Source organism: Sarcophilus harrisii, chromosome 3 (assembly GCF_902635505.1).
Source record: "Sarcophilus harrisii chromosome 3, mSarHar1.11, whole genome shotgun sequence".
Lineage (NCBI taxonomy): Eukaryota > Metazoa > Chordata > Mammalia > Dasyuromorphia > Dasyuridae > Sarcophilus > Sarcophilus harrisii.
In genome coordinates this window covers 603,286,810-603,313,034 of record NC_045428.1, presented here as the reverse complement: position 1 = coordinate 603,313,034, position 26,225 = coordinate 603,286,810, and the positions used below count along the sequence as shown (strand labels likewise).

At 40.7% G+C, this 26,225-nt stretch overlaps 1 protein-coding gene and 1 long non-coding RNA gene across 2 annotated transcripts; both read left to right on the top strand.

Moving 5' to 3' along the window:
• Position 1: 1 nt before the first annotated feature.
• Positions 2-6,070, top strand: LOC111720217 (leukocyte immunoglobulin-like receptor subfamily B member 3). Its single transcript, XM_031961791.1, is given in 9 exon segments — positions 2-86; positions 2,341-2,640; positions 3,229-3,285; positions 3,288-3,515; positions 3,915-4,013; positions 4,211-4,238; positions 4,381-4,457; positions 4,560-4,597; positions 4,809-6,070. Coding segments are annotated over 9 exon segments (1,044 nt in total). The 3' UTR covers positions 4,941-6,070.
• A 6,609-nt stretch (positions 6,071-12,679) lies between these two features.
• LOC116422939 lies at positions 12,680-22,824 on the top strand. Its single transcript, XR_004233432.1, has 3 exons — positions 12,680-12,773; positions 20,718-21,020; positions 21,396-22,824. It is a non-coding gene; the product is annotated as an uncharacterized LOC116422939 (long non-coding RNA).
• The last annotated feature ends 3,401 nt before the right edge of the window (positions 22,825-26,225 follow it).

The window sequence follows — 26,225 nt, the reverse complement described above, 5'->3', positions numbered from 1 at the left end:
CATGGAATACCAAGACCGGCCCAAAGTGGCCCCTGTCTTCCTGGAGCTACTTTCCTATGAGCCTTACCAGGTGTGCATGCATTGGGGTACAGACTGTATATAAAAGAAGCCAAGGCATATTGAGGGAGGAGGGAAGTTCCCTGGGAGAGGGGGCTGCCTGAACTTTGGGAAAACCTAGGATTGTCAGAGATGGGGATGCTGAGCCCGCCAGAGGAAGGGCAGACATGGACAACCATTGAGGCTGTCCCTTGCCGAGGGGAAGAATGGGGAGGAAGGGTAGAATGAGAGGGAGGAGGCAGGTTCTGGAGAGTCGTCCCTGTCACACAGAGGACTTGAGATTTAGGTCTGGGTAACTGGGAGCCACTAGAGTCATGGAATAGGAGAGTAAAAGGGCAGAGCTGTGCCTTGGAACATCCCTGTGTGAGGGATGTGCTATGGCCAGGGTCCTCAAAGCATCTGTGGCAGCTGCAGCAGCAGCAATCCCAGCAGCAGCGCTCTGAAAACAATCATGGCCTTTGGGCTCCCCTCCTCTCCCAGCCTCCTCCTTTTCCTTCCCACCATGGTGCTCACCCAAATCCTTCCAGCTCCTTGCGAGTCCTCTGGGCTGTTCCCTGGCTCCCCATCTCTGCACTCCAGGCAACTTTTCTGACTTCTCCCAGGCCTGGAATATTCTCACTCCCAACTCCATTTCCCAGCTTTTCTGTCTCTGTCTCTATCCCTGTCTTTGTCTCTGCCATTGTCTCTTCATCTCTCTCCACTTCCACTTTGACTGTTATGCAGATATCTTCCAGAATAATGCATTTAGTCCAATGAGACAGAGACAGAGTCAGACACACAGAGATGGAGACAGAGACAGGGAGAGACTGAGAGGGGTAGAGATAAGAGCCCCTGGAGAATGATTAGGGTCAAACGTTCTCCCTATGTGGGTAAACAGGAGTTACATACATTTTTTTTTGTCTTAAATCGAAGTAAACTGGGATCTTGAATTTTAAATGATCACCAGGAATAGGAAGCCAACAAACAAACCAATAAGCCAGACTGGAAACATGTTTCGTGTCTTTTCTGGGCGGTTCAAGGTAAAGTGTGGTTCATTGCTCCTGTGGAAAGAGCAGTCCCTGAGCCCTACAGAAACCTTAACCAACCTTCTCCCCAGGACTGCCTCTCTGTGAGGGATGCCAGGCACTTTTCTGAGGCTTGTTTAATCAGGACATCAGAGGCTGAGAGCCCTTCGTGCCCTTGGGGATGGTTTGAAGGAAGCCTGGGAACAGAGCCAAGCTCTGCAGGAGACAGCTGAGTCCTTACTCAGAGTGAGAGTTTGACCTATTCACACCTGGGGACAGTGGTCCCCATGGTCAGAGATGCTGAGCCAGTGGCTGGGGAGGCTGCCAGCCTGTGGGGACATAGGAGGCAAGAGGAGGGCAGGACTAGACCAAGGAGAGTTTAGCTGGGAGCCTGGGGAAGGGAGATGTGTGGAAAGGTAAAGAACTTACAGATCAAGCACATATCGATCAGAGACTGTTAGCTAAATTGATTGAAGCCTTAAGGCGTCAGTTTTGGCTTCTCCGGAGTCACATGATTTTAGTTAATGCCTGGAAGATATTCCATTGTCCAAAGAAGGAATTTAAAAAGTTTTTATGGTGGAAGAAGCCGTGCATCACCTTGTCTACTGCATCCCACTGACCAGACAGGGGAAGAGAATTATGTGACCAATCACAACATATAGAGGGTGGGATTTGGAGGTTCTTTGTCTGAAATGTATAAATACTGTGAACATTTCGAAGGCAGTGGCCCTGTCCTGCTGTGAATTCGGCTCACAGACCAGGCTGGGGTCGGCTTCTCGAGAATCTAACATCATTCTGCTTTCTATGAGTGATCTCTGAGTAGTCAAGAGTAGGTCTCTTTTTGTCCCAAACAGAGAGGTGTGGGAATGAGGAAGACAGAGGAGAAGTTATCTGGCCTTGCTCACTGGGAGCTAAGCCCAATATGTTGCCAGGAGCCCCTGCATTTGGTCTGAGACACTTAGCAGCTGTGGGATTCTGGGAGAGGCAGGTAACCTTGGCCTCCCTCAATGTGCTTCTCTGTAAAATAGAGAGAATCTGAGCACTCAGCACCCAGGCTGTGAGGGTCCATGGGATAATATCTGTCAAATGCCTTGCACAGCACCTGGCCACTAGGGGGCACTATACAAACACCAGGAGTTCTTATTATCTATGACTGTGACGATCATCAATTCTGGTCCAGGAGGTGGAAGCCTCAGGCTCCTGCCCCAGTCACAGACTAGTCAGGCTCTGACTCTGAGCTATCCTTTCCCCTCCCCCATATCCTTCCTCTCTCTCCCAGAACCTCCTCCCAGGCTGACTCTCTATGTCCAGCTGGGTCCTGTGGGGGCACCAGGGGAGGAAGTGACCTTCAGGTGCAGGAGACCATCATTGTCACCCAATCGGTTGGTGACATTCCTTCTGCTGAAGGCAGGGTCACAGGACCCCTTGCAAATGAACCATGGAAACCTTTCTGAAACCAATTTCCCCCTGAAGCCTCTGCATGCTCAGGACTCCGGGAGCTACAGCTGTGTGTACTACTACACTTCCCACCCACATGTCAGGTCGGAAGCCAGTGAGACCCTGGAGGTCTGGGTGACAGGTGAGAGAGCAGAGGCAGGACTGGGGGCCAGAGCAGGCCCCGGATTCTTGGGAGAGGTCAGTGTGAGGAGCCCCTGTGAGTCCTATGCAGGAGAGTGGAGAGCCAAGGGAGGAGGCCCTGTGGGAGTGGCTACCCTGGCTGACTGAGTTAGATGGAGGCAGCAGCAAACTTCACTCCCTGAGAATGAGCGAGGTGGGCATTGCTCCTGCAGGGAATATCTGCAGCCTTTGGCCCGGAGGTGGCACCCTGCCCAGAAGGGAGGTCAGCCCCGGGGCCTTGCTGGCACCTGCCGAGCTCACACCCCCAGAGGAACCCAGATACTGCCAGGTAGGCCTTTCTAATGGAGCCCTGGGAACTCAGAGTGGGGGGTGGGGCAGTGGGGGCACTTTCCCCTCTGACACTGTGCAGGGTTGGAGTAGGGGTGAACTCCAGTGTGTAAAAGAAAAAAATAGAATTAAGTTCCCCATGAGAGGGAAAGGGTAAAGAAGGCCTGGGGGTGGGGGGAGAGAAAGAGTGGCAGGGGATCCCCCGGAGGCTGGCTAACTCCTTGGAGACCTGGAGAGCTCTGGTCCCTGCTTTCTCCCTCAGACGGCCTTCCCAAGCCCTCTCTCTCAGCCCGGCCCAGTTCCAAGGTAACCCGGGGGACAACGTGACCCTTCTGTGTCAGGGGCCATCCCGAGGCGTGGAGTTTGCTCTGTACAAGGAGGGAGAGGAGCTGCCTGTGAGCACCAGTGAGCCCACCCAGCACGGGGCAGAGTTCCCCTTGATCCACGTGAACATCAACCAGACTGGAAGGTACAGGTGCTCTTATCTCCTTGGGAGAAACAGCCGTGTCCTGGCCCTGCCCAGTGATCCCCTGGAACTCATAATACAAGGTGAGGGCTGGATGCCTGAAAGTCCATCTAAAGAATGATTGTACTTCCACCTTCTCCCTAAACCCTTAATCTGCAGAACTGGGCAAGTAGCCCTTTGGCTCTACCTGGGAGACTCAGAAATAAATGAAGGGAAGCCCCTGCCTTTCCCTGAAATTTCAGGGCCAGTGGGATCATGCTTGGGAGCTGGGCTGGGGGGTTGGCTTTCAGAATCTTCACTCCTGTGATCTTACCTTTTCCATTAAATTTTCTAGAGAAGCAGAATGGAAGTCTCACAAAAAGTCAGGGTCTATGAGATGGGGAAGGGGGTCAGTGACCCCCTTGGATCTGAACTTGGGGGGATCATTTGTGAAACAGAGCCTGATGACTAATGTTTTTATTTCATTCTTCCCTCCATTTCAGAAACCCAAAGCATCCTCATCATTGCCCTCAGCTGCGCTTCTATTCTCTTCCTTCTCTTCCTCTTCTTTACCTTTAGGGGTCATTGCCACACTGAGACTGGTGAGTTTTGGGAGAACAGGAGTGAAACTGAAAGGAAATTGAGGGACCAACCTCATGGGGTTGCATGGGGCCCACTGGGACCTCTGTTTCTTCAGATATGAAAATGAGGCCCAGCCTGAAGTTATCTTTAAGGTGCCTTCCAGCTCTAAATCATAGGGTGGTGACTGACCTAGATCTCCCTCTTTCTCTCTCATCAGTGATTTCACATGGAGACACCTCCAGAAGGTAGGGAGCCTCAGCTCATCTTCCCTTGCCTCCTTTATCTAGTGTGATCTTAGATCTTCTGTGATTCTGTTGGGGAGAGAAGGATGAGTCATTCTCCCAGTATGAAAGAGCTCCTCAATCCCATCCTCTTTTCTTCTCATAGATTCCCAAGGTGCCTCAGTTGTTCTTGGTTTGTCTGCTTCTCTTCCAAATGTGGAGCTCCCCAACATGAGACTGAGTGTAAGTGACTGAGGCAGGTGGCGGGGCAGGGATCCCGGCTGGGTCCTTGGGAAGGCCTGGTCTCAGGAGTCCCCAACTGACAGAACCTTCTCTCTGATTCAGATGCCCGGGTTGCCAAATGCAGATGCTCAAGGACAACTGTGAGTTATTCTCATCCCCCTCTGGGAGGACTCTGTCTCCTCCTTGGTCTCAGACTCATCTCTCCCAGCTTCCTTCCTAAATTCTAGCTCTTGGATTCATCCACTTCTCAGTAACTGATCTATCATTTTGTTCTTTCATCCTTCCAAGGAAGTATCACAGTATCACTTGAGTGATACTGGTTGATCATTCCCCCTCTTGTTTTTCCTTTAGATTCCTGAGGTTGAAGACCCTGAGGGACTGACCTATATCCAGCTGAATCCAGAAGCCCTGAAAGAACAGCAGACAGCCCCTGGGAAGATGTGTCCTGATCCAACAATGTATGCTATTCTTGCTTTGCAATGATGAACAAGAACTTCTTGCTCCGTGTCCTTCCTTAGGATCTTTTGCTAGATAATTATCCATGTTTCCCTTTCTCAGTGGGGGTACCCTTTAAATTCTCTTTGGGTTTTATCCTCTCACACACTTCTGGTGATCTACTCAGCTTCTCTGTGTTTTATCACCATAACCCAGGCCAAAGGGTCCAGGCCCTCTTCCCTGAACTCCAGGCCCACATCACCAGTTGGTGATTGAATACTTCCAATTGGATGCCTTATAAGTATTTCCAACGCTAGTGTTCTAAGTAGAACTTTTTTGTTTCTTCCCTCTCCAAACATCTACAACTTTCTCCTTTTTCAAACTTCCCTCCTTCTACTGAAGGCAACAGTAATCTCATGGTCTCCCAGGGCCATAAATTTGGAGTTATCTTTAAATCTTTTTTCTGCTCATCCGCAATCATTTGCCAACTCTTTTCTATCCCATCATCATAGGATCTTGCTTTTCTAGGCCCATTTCTTTGCTCATATTGTCCCTTGTCACCACCCTCTTCAATTATTTCCATAGCCTATTGATTGAGATTTCTGGATCTGTCCTCTCTCCTCTGCATCCCATTCTCCAGAAAGCACCAAAATAAAATTTTCCAAAGCTCTGGTCTGACATAATTTATATTTTGTCAAGGAAGCTTTTAAGTCTTTCTCTTACCTTTAGGATCAAATACAACTTCTCCATTTGGTCATTTGAAGCCTTTCACTGGTTAATTCTTACCTGTCTTTCTAGACTCATTATATGTTCACTCTCTCTCTATTCCAAACAAACTGAGCAGCTTGTTGTTCCTTAAAACTAAGAGCTGATCTCCCATCTTTGGGTCCTTCAAAAAGAATTTCTCCACTGCTTTTCCATTTTTTGAATAGGGTTTCTGGGAATCCTTTAAGGTTCCGTCCAAGTATATCCTTTTATAAGCATACTTTCCAGATTCAACAAAACTGAGTATTTTCCCCAACCATTATTTTTCTTACTCACCACTGATGGGTTTCTTTTTTAAACACTTAAAAAGAACTTAAAAAAACACCAAATAAATGAGCGCTTCCACATAAAGTAGTAGAAAGAGTTTGTATGAAATTGATTTTTATATCGATCTTGCTTTTCTTTTTGGAATCTATAATAAATTAAACATATAGCTTTGTGTTGTTTGGGGGTGATTTTATTAATTTTTTTTCATGTCAGCAGAATTTTTTTGTTGATCCTTCCCCTTCCTCATTTCAAGGAGCCATTCTACTATATGTCAACAGATATTAAGGGTCTAGTCACTAAAGGAATTATGAATAAGCACTGGAGATACAAATAAAGACCAAAGATGGCCTCTGGTCTCAAGGAAATCACAGTCTAAAAGAGGAGACAACATGCAAACAAATACATTCAAATAAGCTATATACAGAATCAGTAGGATATAATGAATAGAAAGAAGACATCAGAATGCACAAAGGTTAAGGGAAGGAAAGGCTTCCTGTAGAAGGTAATGTTTTAGTTGACACTTAGGTTGCTAGGCAAGGTAGAGATGAGGGAGATAACCATGGAAGAAATAGGAGATCAGAAGGGAAAAGGCCAGGAGTTGAGATAGTAAGGAGATCAGTGTCACTGGATCAAAGAATCTGTGTCTGGGGAGTAAGGTGTAAGCTGACTGAAAAGGGTGGGGTTAGGTTATTATGAAAGAAAGGATTTTGTATTTGCTTTGGAAGGTGATAGGGAGCCCTTGGTATTTAATGAATGTGTTGGGGGGAGTGACAAGATTAGACCTTTCTTTTAGGAACATCACTTAAGTGCTTGAATGGAAGATTGATTGCTGAGGAAGGTTCTTGAAGCAGATGCCTACTATTGCAAAAGTCCAGATATGAGGTGATGAAGACTTGCACTAGGAAAGCAGGAGTATCAGAAGAAAAGTATATTTGATAGGTTCTGCAAAGATTAAATTGAAAGGTCTTGGTACAATATTGCATGGGGAGAGTGTGAGATATTGAAGAATCTAGGATGATTCCTAAATTATGAATCTAGAGTCTGAGATGATGGTGATGCCCTCTACAACCACAGAGAAGTGAGAAAGAAGGGAGGTTTTGGAGAAAGATAATGAGATCTGTTTGGTCATAAGGAGTTTAAGATATGTATTGGATATCTAGTTCTAGATGGTAGATTGGAGGTCAGCAGAGAGACTGGGAAAGGAAAGGTACATTTCAGAACTGTCAGCATAAAGATGGAAAACAAATCCTTGAGGGCTCATGAGGCATCAAGTGAAATAGTATAGAAGGTACAGAGGAGAGAGCTCAGGATAGAGCCTGGAGGGACCCCTCTGGTTAGAAAGTATGACCTGGAGAATAGGGAACAAAGGAGACAGAGAACTCATCAGATGGGGAAGAGGAAAACCCAGAGAGAGTATTGTCCTAAGAATCTAGAGAGAAGAAAGTATAAAAGAGGAGGATGTAGGAAGACTGGAAGGGTGGGTTTGCATTTAGGTGTGTGACATCTTATAAAGGACTTTAATGTCATACAGAGGATTTTATATTTTATCTTGCAAAAGGAGCCACAGAGGTTTATTAGGAACTCATCATAGGATCTGATATAATCAGATGTGAGATTTAGAACCAGTAGGGTTTGAAAGCAGATATTGTAGGGAGAATAAGAGGAAGTTTCATCACTAAGGTTGTGAGCCTGGGTGAGTAAGTGTATGGTGGTATCCTGGACAGTGATAAAAAAGGAAGATGGCAGGGCTTTCCTGTCAGTGTGTGTGTGTGTGTGTGTGTGTGTGTGTGTGTGTGTGTTTATTTGAGGCTAAAGAGTTCAGATTTGTATCTGTTGCCTTTAAGATATTTGTGGGACATCCACTTTAACATATCCAAAAGGCAGTGGGGAAATGGGAGTCTATGAGGCTGGACAAATAGCTTTGAAGAATAGTGGTGCAGAGATAATTAAATTTTTGAGAGCTGATGGGATCATCAGTGAAATAGTAGAGGGAGAGGTGAAGAAATTCTAAAGAAGAGCCTTGGGGAACCTCTGTAGTTAACAGATGTGACTTGGATGAAGATCCAGAAAAGGAGACACATTAGAAGTTAAATTGCAGAGAGTTAAGAAGAAAGAAAAAGGGGAAAAAAGTAGTAAATAAGAATTGTAGAAAGTCTTAAAACATTTAGTTATGAAAAGGAGGAGAGATATACAACAATAGCCGACATGCATGGATCATGTGAGGATTTCCTGAAGATGGTAGAGGCATGTATGTGTTTGTAGACAGTAGGGAAGAAGCCATTAAACAGAGAAACTCAAGATTATTGAGAAAGGTGATAGTGGGTGTATTCTTTACTGGAGACAATAAGAAAGAATGGGATTGGTTGTGCTTATAGAGTCATTTACCCTCACAAGAAGAACAGTCAACTACTAATTTTTAAGGAGGAAAAATAAAAAAGGAAAAAGACAAAAATGGGAAAACCAATAATATATTGATAAAATCTGAAAATGAATGCAATATGCCATACCCACATTGTCAAAGGAGTGGAACATGAGAATTTCTTCTCATTTCTCTTTTTTGGAACCATTCTTGTTCTTTATAATTCTGCAATATTCAATTCTGATTGTTTAGTATCTTTTCTTTCCAATTGTATTGTATAGTTGTGATGTTGTGTAGCTAGGTAATATAATAGTTAGAGTTTTAGTTCTGGAATGGGGAAGACCTGAGTCAAAATTCAGCCTCAAACTTCATCAGTTGTGTGACATCAGACAAGTCATATAACCTCCTCCTCTTTTTTCAGTTTCCTTAATTGTGTTTGGGGGTAATAATAAGCACCTATATTGTAGGATTGTTGTGAGGATAAAATCTGATAATGTTTCTAAAATGTTTAGCAAGATGTTCTCCAGTTTACATATTTTAGAATGGAAATAGTGTGACCAGGCATTAGTGGAGTAGAGTGAACTAAAACATTGTAACAGAAAGAAAAATAAAATCTGCATGTTTTAAGACTGAGAGTTCTGATGACCATGCTAGCACCCAGGATATCTTAGAATCAGCCAGAGTCAGGATAAGCAAAAGTCCTTAGTCTTTATTCTTGGTCTTTAGAGATAGAAGTGAAGGGGATGGAAGTAGGATCTCCGCAACTACCTTCTTCCTTGTCCACGGCCAAAGTGATTCTGGCTAGTCTTACTCCATCCCCTAGTCCCTCCTACAATCCTCTGTATACAGCAATCATTGAGCCAGCACAGGATAGTGGGAAGGGCCATTTTCCAAGCATATGCCCATAGAGTATTGTCCAATCGGTAGTTAGCCTCAAGTGCTCGGCCATCCTGACCTCAGTGCATCGATTCAATAGTTTCAGCCCTCTACAGAGAGTTAAGTTTTCCTTGAGAGAGGAAGGCAAAGATGGACTGGGGGAAAAGAAAAAGGGGCAAAGGGAAGCCATCCTAGGCTAGCTAACTCCTTTGAAACTTTGAGAACTCTGGTCTAGGCTTTCACCCCCAGACTCCTTCCCAAGCTCTCTCTTTCAGCCTGGCCCAGTCCTAAGGTGGCCTCAAGCACTCCTTCCCCTTTCTTATACCTTTCCCCTACTATTTCTGTTTTCTCTTATATTTAGCTTATCCCTTTCCTTTTCCCTTTTCCCCTCCCACTTTTCAATAAGGTGAGAGAAGTTTCTCGATGAAAACAAATATGACTAACATTCTTTCTTTGAGCCAGATCTGATGAGAGTAAGATTCACACAATGTTCATCCTCCTCCCTTCTTTCCTTCAATTATAATAGGTTTTCTTTGACTCTTCCTGAGATGTAATTTCCCTCATTTTACCTCCACTTTTCCTCTTTTTCCTGTTACAATCCCCTTTCCACAGCGTTTCTTTTTTATATTATAACAGTAAAATCAGATTATACATGCTCTCTCTATGTATACCCAGAACAGTAATATAGTTCTCAAGAGTTCTTTTCTTTTTACCTTTTTATGCTTCTCTTGGTTGAAATTTGGAGGTCAAATGTTTTGTTTAGCCCTGGTCTTTTCATAAGAAATAAATGAAATTCATTTGTTTCATTGAATGTCCACCTTCTTCCGCAAAAGAAAATGCTCAGTTTAGCGGGGTAATTTATTGTTGGCTGCATTCCAAGTTTTTCCACCAGAATAGCAGATTCCAGGCCCTTCTATCCTTTACGGTGGAAGCTGCTAGGTCCTGGATAATTCTTTTTGTGACTCCTTGGTATTTGAATTGTTTCTTTCTGGCTGCTTGTAATCATTTTTCCTTAGTCTGATAGTTCTGAAATTTAGTCACAATATTCCTTAGAGTTTTAATGTTGGGGTCTCTTTCAGGAGGTGTTCAGTGAATTCTTTCAATGCCTATTTTACCTTGTGATTCTATGATATCTGGGAAGTTCTCTTTGATGATTTCCTGAAAACTAGTTTCTAGGCTCTTTTTTTTTCCATCATGGTTTTCAAGGAGTCCAATAATCCTTAGATTGTCTCTTCTAGATCTATTTTCCAGGTCATTTTTCCCCAATTAGGTATTTTACATTTTTTCTATTTTTTCATTTTTTTGGTTTTGTTTGAATGATTCTTGTTGTCTATTGAGTCATTCATTTCCAGTTGTTCATTTCTGAATTTTTAGTCAATTATTTTCTTCATTTTCTTTGCTTCTTTTTGTATTTGTCCAGTTGAATTTTTAAATGAGTTATTTTGTTCTATGGAATTTTTTCTATTTCACAAATTCTGTTCGTTAAGTAGTTGTTTTCTTTTTCTGTTTCACAAATTCTGTTTTTCTGGGAGTTCTTTTCTTTTTCCATTTTATCAAATCTGTCTTTTAATGAGTTATATGTCTTTTCCAAACACTCTTGCAAAGTTTTCATTTACTTTCCCCATTTTATTGCTAGCTGTCTTTTAAGATCCCTTTTAATTTCTTCTAGGAGAGTCTTGTGTGATAAGGACCAGACTATATCACCTTATGTCTGGAGACAATCTGCTTTTAATCTCGTCAGAGTTTGAAATCTGTTCTTCTCTTTCACCATAAAATCTATCTATGGTCAGAGGTATTTTTTGCTTTTTTTAATCTTTTTTTTTAAAGTTAAGGTCTGATTTTAGGACAGCAGAGAAAACTTTTCCAAGCTTCCTCTACAAATGGCAGCTGCTTCTTCTACAAGTGGCAGCTGCTTCCTCTAAGCAGCTATGCTGTGTTGAGTTCATGTGGACTCACTCCTGGTGCTGGGTGGGTGTGGCCAGGTCCTGGGAGATTCTGGCATTTTGGGGTTCACTATTTACTTTTTGTGTTTGTGTTGGTTGTTTTATAACTTCTTTGCTGATGTACTGGCTTGCAACCAAGGCAGAGTAGCCAACACTGTTGTAGATTCCTCCCCATAAATTCTCCACCACATGGAGTCTGCACCACCCCAGTCTGTGCTGTCTGTGTTGGCATCTGTGCTTGGACTGCTTTTGCTTGGCCCACCTCCTTCTGTGCCCAATTGAAACAGATCTTTTCTGGAGATCTTCAAAATTATCTTCTGTTGGTAATTTGTTGCACTCCCAACATTCGTAGATTTTGCCATCCAAAACTAATTCAGAGGTGGATTTGCTAATTAGTCTGAAGGATGTAGGAAAAGATTAGAAAAAAACAGTGTGTCCCCTCTGCCATCTTGGCTCTGCCCCTGAATCCTGCCTCTCTTTTTAATTATAAATTAGAAAATAAAAAATACAACTGACACCTGTGTTGTCATAGCAACTGTCAGAGATTCATCACTTCTCTGATAGAGACAGCCTTCTTTAAAAGAGACCTTAACCCTTTTCAAAGTGCTACTATCTCAAGATACTCTCTGCACTTTGCTGATAATTTGAGTGATTTTCAGAGGGTAAATTTTTCAGAACACTATTTTATTGTACATAGTCAATGAGGAAGGAAATTACCAAATTTCCAGGAAGTGGTTCCTGTGTTTCAGGGTCTATGACTTTCTATTTTTCATGCTGCTGCATTCTAAGCTTCTTAAGTTCATGGAATGTTCAGTTTTTTTGTATACATGTCTCTATTTTTTAGTATACATAGTACCAGACACATGATAACTATAGAATACATTGACATAATGGGATGGGATGAAAAAGAAGAGTTAGGGGAAAGAAGGAAAAATCAGTTTCAACCTGTGACAAGAATTAGATGAAGAGAGAAATCAAAAACTACAGTGGGTTTGAAATATTCAGCACACTCAGGAGGAAGCAAAAGATAGTCTGAATCTTATTTGGGTTTGTTAATTTTATACTATAGCTCTTCTGTACGTGACTGTGGCCAAATCTCATTTTTTTTTTTTTTTTTTTTTTTTCTATAAATGAGGGCAGTAATAATTTCCTTTGCTACAACTTGAGGATTGGCTAAGGGAAGTTGTTTATATATCTTAATGAGGTTTTTCTTTGGCTTTTGAATCCAAAAGAGGAAGAGAAGAAAGAAATGTATCTCAGCTCTGCCCACTCCTATTCCAAGTCAAGTCCTTTGGGAAATGATTGGGAAACATATATCCTTAATGGCGTCTGCATCCTCTCTTACAGATTTCTAGCACAAATTCTTACTCTTTTTATGGCCTGACCTCCAACCAAGACCATGACCCTGAAGTTTCAAAGGTTGAAACTTGGGAAAGCCTTGCTAATTCCTCACAACAGAAAGGATCAACAGACAATGAGGCTGACTTCCCTTCCTGCCTCTGATATACTAGGAGCTTGAGAATTCTTAGGTGTGTTGGCAGTTGAACGATACTTCCCTTTCTGGGTTCTATGGCTTGTGAGGGGTAGAAGGGGTCTCCTGTTTCTGGCAAGAACAAGTGTTGGGGTGGGAAGATAGAAGGAGAGCTGTGATAATTGAAGATTATGATCAGAGTGAGTTATTTCAGAGCTCATGAATATGGATGTGGAAGCCTTGTGGGTGATGACAAGGTCAAGAATTTAATCATCTTTGGTCATTTGGGACAACTACATAAAGTACTGTATTATTCAAGCCTTTTCAACTCTTCCACAACCTCCCTTCACTATACACACACACAAACACACATACACAATGGAAAAAGTTTTATATTAAACAATAGATGGTGAAAAAATACTGATGCAACATTTTTTTCCTCGTAAGCTTTATTTACACAGGTTGGAGGAGAATAGACATATTTTAGCCATGGTCAAAGACTTACCAGTGTATTCATACGAAATCTTACTTAGCTGGCCATTGATAGCACATCTACCAAAAGGAGAGGCAGAAGCTAGAGGAAAGCAGAGCATGTTTACAGTATCAGTAGTGAGAAGCTCTGAGACTCAGGGAAATCATTTTCTGGGAAACAAAATCATAATACAAAAGGAAAACTCAAACAAGAGTTGATTCATAGATAAAAGAAATAAATAAGAAAAATAAAACTGAGGGCAGGAGGACATGACTACCCTCTATGTAATCATTGTTTAAAGAGAAAAAATTGGCTTTTCAGGATGACTCATAATTCAAAAATATAAATGATCTATACCACAGTGAAAACATTTCTCTAAAAATCTTTGTCATCTCTGGTTGCAAGTAATTGCTTACTTTGCTTAAATTGCACAGTCCTGTGGTCCGCTTTTAAGTCCCATAATAAGTCATCAAAGTCTCTGGGATTTTCTCTGGCTATCCCTCAAGGTTAAATGCTCTGCTTCTTCATTTCCACATCCTGACTTCCCTGTCTTCTTTCAAGCCTCAGCTAACCATTCATCTTCTACAAGAAGCCTTTCCCATTTCTCTTAATTCTTATGCTTTCTTTCTTTTAATCATTTATTATTTATCTTGTATTAATCTTTTTGTGGATTTTTATTGTTCTGCATGTTCCCCACATTTAGATTGGAAGTTCATTGTGGGCAGCAACCATCTTTTGCCTCTTTTTGTATTGCCAGCACTTAGAACAGTGTCTCACACAGCGCATGCCTTTAACTAATATTTCTTGATGATGGATTATAAAGAAATTGCAATGATAGCAAAATAAAATTAAAATTAAAAATATTTAATAAATGATTTTTATATATTAAATCTTGTAGATGAAGAAGGATAAAAAGTCAGAATGTCTCTGCCTTCGAGGAGTTTGCAATTGTATGGGAAGATGGAACACATACAGAGAATGTAATTACAAAGAATAAATACACAATAATTTCAAGAAGGATAATGACAATAGAAAGATTTTATATAAGGACATGGGAAGTGAACTGTGTGGGAATTCTGTAAGGAAGACAAAAGAAGGAAGGAAGTCCCAAAAATGGAGGATTCCTTGTGAAGAGGCACATTGGGGAAGGAGAATATAGGAAACAGCTAAGTCAACAATCAGCAAACATTTATTAAGCACGTAGTGTATGCCAGCATCTGTGTTAAGCACTGGGGACCCAAGGAAAGGCAAACACAAAGGAACAACAGCCTCAAACAGTTTGTGTTTTCTGAGGGTTCTGACTCCAACAGGTCACTTTCAGTTGAAAGGGGAGGTGGGGTAACAGTTGCAGAGAGCAAATGTGTGCCATGCCAGTGCTGGGGCTCTGAATACCAAGGATGAAATCATTGCTACTAATAAGACTAATCAAGAAACAAAATTCTGATTGAGCCATTTAAAATCCTGAAAGATGATTGTGTTAAAGAGCTACACGCAATATGTCATCAAATTTGGAAACCTCAGCAGTGGCCACTGGATTGGAAAAGATCCATTTACAACTAAATTTCATGTGGCAGCAAGGTTATGTTTAAGATTCTTTAAGTGTGGGTTTAATAATGTGTAACCAATAATAACAAAAGGGAAGGTTAGTTTTCAAAGAGGCAGAGAATTGAAAGAATAGGTTGCCAACATTTGCTGAATTATGGAAAAAGCAAGGGAGTTTCAGAAAAAAAAAAAACATCCAGACATTTATTTCTGCTTCATTTACACTAAAACCTTTTATTATGTGGAATGTGGCAAGTTTTCAAAGTGAGGGTAGGGCTAGGTCATTTTTTCTTCTGTCTTGAGGAATCTATGCAAGAAATAATAGAACAAAATATGGAACTAGTCATTGGTTTTGGATTGGGAAAGGAGTACAACTAGGCTCTATGTTGTCATATATTTATTTAACACTTATTCTGAGTACTTGATATAAAAAGTGAGACTGTATGTATTAAAAGCCACAATTGAAGTTTTTGGGAGAAATACCCAAAATCTCATATATGCAGATGACATCCCTCTGATGGCAGAAAATGAAGAATAGGAGACCTTTGGAGGAAGGTGAAAGAAGATGGCATAAAAGCCACCTAAATATGGAAAAAAAACCACAGTAAGATCTTTGCCATTAGTCTCATTATTACATTCCAAATAGAGGGAGAAGAAATGAAAGCAGTTTCAGATTCTATATTCTTGCATTCAAAGATCACTGCAGATAATGACTGCCGCTCTGAAGTTAAAAGACTCTTGTTGCTTGGCAAAACTTTGGCAAATTTGAACAGCAGGTGAAAAGCAGAGACATCTGCTTGCTGGGTAAGTTATTCTTGGCTGCATACCAAGTTCTTACCTCTTTGGAATATCAGATTCCAGGCTCTTTGATCCTTTAAGGTGGACACTGCTAGGTCCTGAGTAATCCTTATTGTGGCTCCTCTGTATTTGAATTTTTTTTCTTGCTGCTCATAGTATTTATTTCTTGGTCTGATAGTTCTGGAATTTAGCCACAATATTTCTTGGAGTTTTGATTTTGGGATCTCTTTCAGTAGGTGATTGATGAATTCTTTCAATGTCTATTTTACCTTCTGTTTCTCTAACATCTGGGCACTTCTCTTTGATGATTTCCTGAAAAATAGTGTCTATGCTCTTTTTTTCATTATGATTTTCAGGGAGCCCAATAATCCTTAGATTATCTCTCCTAGATCTATTTTCCAGGTCTGTTGTTTTCCCAAATAGGTATTTAACATTTTTTTTCTATTTTTTCATTTTTTAAAATTTTGGTTGACTGATTCTTGGTGTCTCCTAAAGTCATTCATTTCCATTGTTCATTTCTGATTTTTAATTAAGTATTTTCTCCATTTACTTTTTATTTCTTTTTGTAATTGTTCAATTGAGTTTTTAAATGAGTTGTTTTGTTCTATGGATTTTTTACCATTTTCCCAATTTTATTTTTTAAGAAGTTATTTTCTTTTTCTAATTCACTAATTCTGTTTTTCAAGGAGTTGATTTCTTTATCTACTCTATCTTTTACTGAGTTATATGTCTTATCCAGACCCTCTTGCAAAGCTTCCCTCTCCTTTCCCCATTTTTCTACTAACTTTCTTTCATGAGCCTTTTTAACTTCTTCTATGAGAGCCTTATATGATGAAGACCAGATTATATCACCATTTGGGGTTCATCTAGAGATCATCTGTTTTTAATCTCCTCAGGTTTTGAAGTCCATTCTCTTTCAGTACAGAAGCTATCTATAGTTAGAGCTGGGTTTGCCTTTTTACTCATTTTAACAAAACAAAACAAAACAAAAAGTCGCAGTTTGCTTTTGGGGTAATGTGAGGTTACCAAGCTTCTTCAACAGACAACAGGAAGTAGCAGTGAAGCAGCAGTGGGACAGCAATGGCTGTGCTGGGATCAGCATCTGCATTGGGGTTGATGTTGCATGCTGAGATAGTGCCGAGTCCTTCCTGGTGTTCCATTGGTTTGGCCAAATCCAGAGAGACTCTAGCATGTTGGGGTTATAGTCTTTATTCCCTGTGTTTATAGCTTCTCTGCTCATCTACTGGCTTGCTATCAGAGCAGAGCAGCTGACACTGTGATCAAATTCTCCTTGCAAACTTTCAGCCTGTTAAGACCACACCCCAGCCCTTTCTGGTCTGCTCAGCATGAGCTGTTTTCTGTGCTCTCACTACCTACCTGCCTGAGTCTGTGCCTGGTATAGCCCTGTTCTGTCCCCATGCTTGAGCAAAACAGGCCTTTTCTGGTGAATTTCGAGATTATCTTTTGTGTTTATGTGTTGTACTCCCAATATTCATGGGTTTTGACAGTCAAGCATTAATTCCAAGGCTGAGTTTCATAAAAAATAGTTTGAGGGTAAAGGAGAGCAAAGAAAGATTCATGGGTCCTCTCTGCCATCTTGGCTCTGCTGAATGAGTTTCTTTTCAAATATTTGGGAGCTCTCAATTCAGAATTCCACCTGCTATGATGACCAGAGGACTATCTAACAATCATTCAGTGAACCCTGAAACTAATACCAATAGGGTGTTACAGTAAAAACTCACATTGGCATGGTGCTTTAAACTTGAAACAGTGTGTTTCTCCCAAGGCCCTGAATGGTCAATAGGGCATAGAAGCTGGATGTTCTGGGGAGAAGAAACTAAGATTAAACATCTGAGACATGGGCAGGAGGAGAGTGATATTGACAACTGAGATCTAGAGACTTCTCTGGGAGGTTGGTTTCATCCCTGATAACCAGGGATCCAGTGTTGTCATGGTACCCCCTTGGCCCCTGCTGCTGTCATGCCCTCCTGGGATGACATCCCTATGCCCTCTAGGTCACCTGGCTCAGATTCTGGAACTTTCTGTTTTTCTTCTTCCCCCTGAGGTCCAAGAGATCTCTTCAGCTCTTTATCCCAATATGTTTATGTTCAACAAGTAAGGAAAACTTTTATTGTTCCTTTCTCCACATGACTCTATTCCTCTAGAATGGAATTAATTATACAAACACACACATATACATATTTATATGTATGTAAATAAACATATGTGTATATATATAGATATAAAATCAGTGTTCAAACATGTGTGTTGATAGATTGATACATTGATGTAGTTCAGTCCTCTAATTTTTCAGGCAAGGAAATCAAGCACACAAGGGGCAACAAAAGTGTCATGAATCCCCCCAGCTAAATAGCATGGGAATTTTGTAGATTTACAGCTTAGAGGGGCTCTATGGCTCTGTTTGTCCATCTGTACATTTTAGAGAGGTAGATATAGAGACCCAGAGGTTTAAGTGGCCACAATGCTCAAAAATGGAAGTCTGGGAATTTGAAGTGATGGCAATCTAGATCCATTGGCTTTCCACCAAAGAGTAGCTTCTTAGAAGCCATTTTCTTTGGTCTCTTTCTTTCTTTAATTTTGCCAACCAGTTTATGTGCCCATTTCTGATCAGTACAAGAGAGACATTCCTATACAAGCATTTCTGCTTGTCTCAGCATCTCATCTCCTCTTAGAAATTCACCTTCTTGATCATCCTCTTCCTCACCTCCAAGCTTTGATCTCTCCCTATTATTTTGCTCCTTCCCTGCTATCTAAAATCCCAAAATACCAACCCTCACATCTGCAGATATATGCAAATGAATGTGTTTCCATGAGTTATAATTAGTTGATCTCCACCATGTCACAACTAAATGCATGTGAAAAGTTGTTTATACTCTTACCTCAATTTCCTCTCCCACCTCTCATGTCTCATCTATCCTTGGACCTTTTCCCACAAAACTGCTCTCTCTTTAAGTGACAAATCTGATGACTGTTTTCATTCCTCACTCTTTTTGGACTTGCTCTAGTTTTTAACACTAATGAATGTCTTCCTTTTTACTGCTCTCTGCTCCCTGGGTTTTGTTGACTACTCTCTCTTCCCTGTTTTCTTCTTCTCAATCTCCTTTCTTGCATCATCATATTTATCATGACTCCAAAGGAATACAATCCTCATGAGTCTTGTCCGGGTCTTCTTTTTCTCTCTCGAAATGGTCACTTAGTCATTTCATCATCTCTTTGGCTTACATCGATCATCTTTACTCGGATGCATTTCAGATTTATTCCCAGCCCTACCGTTTCTTGGTATTGAACCTTGTAAACTATATATGCTCCAGTTATCTAGAAATGTGAGATGTGCACATTTAGAGTCATCTGCACTCTAAATGTTCATATGGACCATTTGTGCCTGACCTTTTGTAGAACTTTCAGAACTCATATTGGTCTGATTAGCCACAGTTCATCACACTCTGTACCTTCACCCCCATATAGTGATCTCCCTTTTGAGAATAAAGAACGACCATCTCTATAGTCCTCTCAAAATTGACAAGCTCTAAACTGGAATGTTCCTTTCTCAGAGAGAAAACATTGCTTTTCTATTTCAATTAGGAATACCGCCAACCTTCTAGTCATGTAGATTTGAAATCTTAAGAGTTTCTTGTTATAGATGGGGAAAATGAATCTCAGGGAGGGCAGTAGTCTTTGTTTAGATCATGCAGCAAATAAGTATCAGAGTTTGGTCTAGAACTTGGGACCTATGACTTCTCAATTACATGCTAAACCAAAACTTAGCTTTAGACCTTGATACTTTCTGTAGTTGACAAGGGTTAAAAGTAAAGGGGGACCTAGAACAATTTTTCCTATTGAATCATCAAAGCTAGGGAAAAAGAAGATGTGGGTTGAGTTTTATTGAAAAAGCTTCTCTTAAAACATTTTTACATTCAAATGTTCTGATAAAAACCTCATTTCTAAAATACATAAAGAATTGACTCAAATTTATAAGAATTCAAGCCATTCTCCAATTGATAAGTGATCAAAGGAAATGAACAGATAATTTTCATATGAAGAAAGTGAAACTTTTTCTAGTCATATGGAAAGGTGTTCCCAATCACTATTGATCAGAGAAATGCAAATCAAGACAACTCTAAGGTAGTACTACGTAGCTCACAGATTGGCCAAGATGACAGGAAAAGATAATGATGCATGTTGGTTGAAATGTGAAAAAATCTAGGACACTGCTACATTGTTGGTGGAACTGTGAATGGAACCAACCTTTCTGGAGAGCAATTTGGAACTATGCTCAAAAAGTTATTAAACTTTGCATATCCTTTGACCCAGCATTGTTTCTACTGGCATTATTTCCCAAAGAGATCCTAAAGAAGGGAAAAGGACCCACATGTGCGAAAATGTTTGTGGCAACACCTTGTTTAGTGGCAAGGAACTGGAAACTGAATGGACGCCCATTCGTTGGGGAATGGCTGAGTAAGTTATGGTATATGAATGTTATGGAATATTATTGTTCTGTAAGAAATGACCAGCAGGATGATTTAAGAGAGGCCTGAAGAGATTTACATGAACTGATGCTGAGTAAAATTAGCAGAACCAGGAGATCATTTTACATGGCAACAAGATTATATGATGATCAATTCTGACAGACGTGGCTCTCTTCAACATTGAGAAGATTCAAACCAGTTCCAATTGTTCAGTGATGAAGAGAGCCATCTACATCCAGAGCGAGGACCGTGGAAACTGAATATGGACCACCACGTAGTTTTTTCACTCTTTCTGTTGTTGTTTGTTGTATTTTGTTTTCTTTCTCAGTTTTTTCTCCTTCTTGATCCCATTTTTTCATGTGTAGCAAGATAATTGTATAAATATGTACATATAGAAATTGGATTTAACATATATCGTAACATATTGAACATATATTAGACTAACTGCTATCTAGGGAAGGAGCTGTGGGGAAGGGGAGGATAATTTGGAATATAAGGTTTTGCAAGGGTCAACACTGAAAAATTATCCATGCTTATTTTATTTATTTATTTTTTATTAAATAACTTTTTATTGACAGAACCCATGCCGGGGTAATGCATGCTTATGTTTTGTAAATAAAAAGCTTTAATAAAAAAAGAGAAAATATCCCTTTTAGATTCATAGATTAGAAAGGGATTCTGGAAGGGGATCAGAAATTATTATGGCAGGTCCCCTCAATATATAGATGATAAAACTGGAAATGAAAGAACAAGAATTTGTCCATAGTCATCTCAATATATATGATCAGAGCTGGCATCTGCACGCAAATGTTCCAACTCCTACTTCAATGTCTTTTCTCTTCCAGGCCCTCTCCTCAAACCTAACCTCTCAGTTCAGAAAAATTTTATCCTCTTCCCAAAGGGCAATGTGACCTTCAGGTGCAACATGTCAGATGATGATTTGCCACCCCAGAAATGGATGTATCTTCTGTTCAAGGAGGGGAATTCCAAGCCCTTAGGTGCAAAGGCTACAGAAAGAAGCTGGGTTGAGTTTACCCTACCATTTGAGACAACCCAGGATTTTGGACACTACATCTGCAAGTTCTTTGGCTCTCAGAACCCACAAATAGAGTCAGAGGCCAGCACGGTCCTGGAGATTTCTGAGAAAGGTGAGAATGGGGATCTGGTTCTATTGTTGTAGTTGTTTTTATTTTATATAATGCATTTCTTTATTTAAACAAATGAAAAAAACAAAAATAGAAGAAAACCCAGAAGAAAAACATTGGCATGATTCCTATGCTTTTTCAGGTCCCTTTGCTGGCAGCACAGGGTCAATCATTTGGAAGGGGAAAGTGGAAATGTTCCAATGATTTAGTTCTCCTTCTCCCCCTGCCCTCACCTAATCACCCTGGAGTACAATTGGCATATTTGTCCATATCTCCAATTCAGAAATGCCTTGGTTCTTGGGGGTAATTTAGTCTCATACTTTTAAGTTCCATCAAAGACATTAGATTCCTGTGGTAAAACCGTGGTTGTTCTTTCAGATTATAAAGTCTGAAACAAAGCACCAACAAGAGAACAAATCTCAAGTTCCTTCTGCATAGTTGGGGGAGAATCCCAAAATTCCAAAGATCAGCCTTGAGGTCCATGCTCTTCTGGAATCCCTCCTGTGACCCGTAAAGATTCACTTGGTCCATAGACAAAGACAGGATGAGGACTGTTAGTGCAGATGTGTGGTCTCTGCCAAAAAAAGGGGGGGGAGAATGAAAAAAAAATCCAAATGAAAGTACTTAAAGCTAACTCTCCAGAACCTGTGATGAGTCTTCTTTCAGGGGATGTTCCTGGAGGCAAACAGGCACAGTGACTCTTAAGAATATAAAATCAAGTAGTCTTGTAGGAACTGAGGACATGATGATGATAACTGATTTTATTTTTTAAAGCAAAAATGTTTATTCATTCTTTAACTTTTAAAAATGTTTGAGTTCAAAATTCTTTCCTCTCCAGCTTCTCCCCCACTCACTTGAAAGGCAAGAAATATGATGCCCATTATTCATGTGAAATCACACAAAACATATTTCCATATCAGCCATGTCACAAAAACACAAGAGAAATAAAGTGAGAAAACCAGACTCACATTTGCATTCAGCCTATCATATCTTTCTCTGGAGATGGATAGGAAGTTTTCATTATGAGTCATTTTGAATTTCTCCTGGAATACCAAGATCAGCCTGAAGGGACTCTTGACTTCTTAGAGGCAACTTTCCTGTGAGTATGACCAGGTGTGCATCCACGGGGAAGCCAAGGTATTGAGGAAGGAGGGAAGGCCCCTGTAAGAGGGTGTGTGGTTTGCAACTCACCCAATAAATCTCAGAGATCTCTCAAGGTGCAAGGAGAAAGATTATTTGGTTCTCTTGAGAATCGGGCAGCTACTCTCACCATATGGAGGAGTGAAAGTGAGGGCCCTGAGCACAGACAGAAGGGGCAATGGGTAGGTTCTCTGAGGCTACTTTAACCCTACCCCCTTTGGCTCATCCTCATTGACTGAGAATGGGACCTTACATTCTAAGCTCGAAAAGTACATCAAATGGGGAAACAATATATAGATTCAAATTTAAACAAAGACAGTCTTTTTGTTGACCTGAGACATGTACTTTCAATGCCTGAGAGATAAGGGCTGGGTCAGTTTGCTCTACACTCTCCCAGACTTGCCTCCTATATCCTGGGAACTCTTTGCCAATGAGGAAAGGCAAGGGAAATGAGGAACCTGATCCCATTGCTTAGTTAATTTATAATTTGCCTTTTGAAGAAATGTCAAATTTTCCATCCAAAGGGGTCCTAAGCTGAGCTTTGGGAAACACCTAAGATTCTAAGAGATGGGGACATTGTGCTTGACAGAGGAAGGGCAGAAATGAGCAAACCAGTGAGGATGCCCCTTTGCCTGTGTTTGAGGTGAAGAATGGGAGGAAGGGTGGAATGAGAGGGAGGAGGAAGGTTCTGGAGAGCTGCCTCTGTCACACAGAGGACTGAGATTCAGTTTGATAACGGGAACCACTGGAGTCATGGAGTGGGAGAGTGAAAAGGTCAGATGGTGTTTTGCACATCACTGTGTGGAGGGCTGGGCCATGGCCAGAGTCCAAAGCATCTTGCAGCTGCAGCAGCACTGAATAGTTGGCAGTTCTAGAGGATTTTAGTCATAAATAACCTTCATAGGGCATTATGTGCGCACAGTGATTTTAGGTATATGGGTAAAAAAGGATGGTATAGCAGGAAACAACCCAAGGAGGTAACAAGGTGTGTAGAGGAGGAAAACAGGAAGACAGTAGTGAAAGGTTGTTCACCCTAAGACACGATTTTGTTATTGAGTAGCCTGTACTGTGACGGGGTAAAGACAGTGAGAGCTTGAGTATGATGACTTAATGAGATGGTAATGAGAAGGAATGCAACTGTGAGACGCGGTGGATGGCATTGAGAAAAAGGAAGTGCTTAATACACGCTTGTAGTACTTAGTAACTCTGGGTGTGTTGTGGTGCTCTGAGAGAGAGGCTGAGGAGCTGCTTCAGAGACGTCCTAGTACCTGAGGTGATGGTGGCGAACCCAGTTATACTTCCCCAGGAGTAGGGGGCCTCAACAGTTAAGACTCTGGTGAGTTGAGGGAATCAACAACTGGTGGTCAAACAGGATATTTGCTGGACAAGGGTCCCTTGGAGGAAGTCTCATAGTCATAAATTGAAAATTTGAAAATTTGTAGAAGTTTGATGAGCTAGGAAAATGGGACAATGTAAGTTAGATCCCATTGTAAGCACCCAAAATAATGAAGTTTGCGTACACTAGATTTATAATTTGTTATAAAGGATGCAAGTGTGATATAAAGTTTTAGACAAGCTGGTAAACTTTGGAAATTTTCCTAAGTTAGAATAATACAGGATTAAATCTAAAAGCAGTGAGAGTGTGGGCTCACAAATGGCTTCATGTCCCTTTACAATCTAATTCAAACAACCTCCAGGGAGGCTTCCCATGCTTCTGTCCATTTTAGTGAGGAAAAGCAGACTGGTAATTCTTTTGCTTGCGATCCAGAGCCACACTTGAATAAGAAAAGCAACCAAAAAGTGAAATTGCAGGGATCACAGCGCTGCTGCTGCCTCTCCTGCAGAATCTGATGCACTAGTGCTGGAATGCTTACCTATTGCCCTTTAAATCCGGGTTTCTTGGGCCATTTTGCTCAAAAGTGTGCTGGAAGAGGCAGGGCATGAATCTGCCACCTCCACCTAGTGATTGGCAAACGCACGAGCAGCATCACACCCCCAGAAGAGGAGGAACCGGACTTTACAGGAATGTGGCCTGAAGAAAAACACAGAAAGAAGTTAAACCAGTTTTAAAGAAATACAGGTTAGTAAATAGTCCTAGAACTTCCACCAGTGACCAATGTACCAAAGTGGTAGATTATAATTAGAAAGTAAAACAAAGGGGAGGTTTCTGGAGCCCCGCTACTTTTTGTTCTCTTTTCTAATGTTGTTACCAAAATTGCCCAATTATATCAATAACGTATAAGTATTCCTTCATGATTACTTTTGTAATTTGCTGATGGCCCTATTATTTTATAGATGCTAAAAAAGACCATAGGGCTAATTTTATATACCTTCCTGAATATTCCCATGTTTTATCTACTCCTTATGACTCTACCTAGAAAATGAATTATATGTTATTTTATATGTATTACAAATATATCTCCACCTTTTAATATTACAGATAGTCAAAAGTGTTTATAGTGGTTAAGAATTAGAGAGAAGGTAAAGAATGTTTAAATGTATTCCTTTGCCCTCATAAATGTGATCCTAATGTAATCCAAAAATAGATGTTTAATGATATTTGGCAACGGATGTTACTTCACTGGAGAACACTGTGTGTTCATGTAACTGTAGATACTCATTGTAATTATAGTAGCTACTCAAACTGGAGAGGCATTAAAAACATGCTATTTCTCATTTATATCATTGTTTTGTTTTCATTGATGTGCCTCCCAACAGATAAAGACAGATAATGGAACTTCCTTATACTTCAAAAGGTTTTCAGTCCTTCTGTTCTGGATTTGGTATCACTCATGACAGGTATTCCTTTATGTTCCCACAGGCCAGGCTTATAGGAAAGAGCTTAATAGAACCCTATGTCAACCTGATCAACAAGAAAAGGGAGTGCGCTGCGGCAGGGCCAAAAGGTCGTGCTTAACCCGTAAAGTATGTTGTATTGTTAGTATTTATTATTATACCATTTCATAATTTTCTGCCAATGACCAACGTCAACCATTTGTTTTTGGCATACATTTGAAAGGACACAGTCTGACACAAAAGTACAATACCAACAATTACAAAAGGAAAAAAATTAATAATATGAAAGGGTGGGAAAACAGAGGAAGGAAATTAATAGTCCAGGGACAGTTGAGGTGTAACCTGTATGCTCATTGTTGCAGATGAAAACAAAGATGGGAGTGGTGGGTATGACCAGAAGGATTCAGGTCAACAAGGAGGCTCAATGGAACAGAGGAAAAGGCAGAAAGAGCCAAGCAGAGAAGAAGTCTTGGTGAACCAGAGGCAGAGATGGAAAAGTGGAAATCTCTCATGGAACTGTTATCTCTCATGAGCATCATCAACACAGGAGCCAAAAGCACAAAGAAATTGAGAATTTCAGGTACCACCACAATGCCTGGCCAATCTAAAAGGGACAATGGACTTGGGGTTATACCTGTACTATTGGTGGTATATATGCTACGGTGGTACAACAAATACTTGATTTTCAGGATATGTATGCGCCTAGTTAATAATATGAAATTGATAATAATTCACAGGCAAGTGATGATGGACACTTTATCTCTATCAGTGTCACCTTTTAATATTTATTCTGTTCATTTGTTTTTCCATGATGATTAATTCCCCAAGAGATATCTGAAATGAACCTTTGAGTATGGCCCCTGCCAGAGCAGAACTGTTGGTTATCTTTAGCTTTGAGTGTAGGATTATATGAGACAAATGTGCAGTAGAGGTTGAGAGAAATTACTTTGTTACACTCTCATACGTTGTCGTTATACATATTACCTGTATGTAAGTACTTTGCCATAATCAATACACCACAATTTTTATTATGATTATGCTTGAGATCATTGGAGGAGCCTTTATTGTTAAAGGAATGTTTCTAACCAAATTAAAGAATTGGCTAAAATAGTCCAAGACATTAATATATGGCTTAGTACAATTTCAATTACCATGATGCATCACAAGATTTATAAATTGGATCCACTTAAATATCCACATTGCCTCTTTGATTTTATCATTGGAATAACTATAATTTACTACTTTTGTGTCTTCTGTGCTTAGTGAACATAA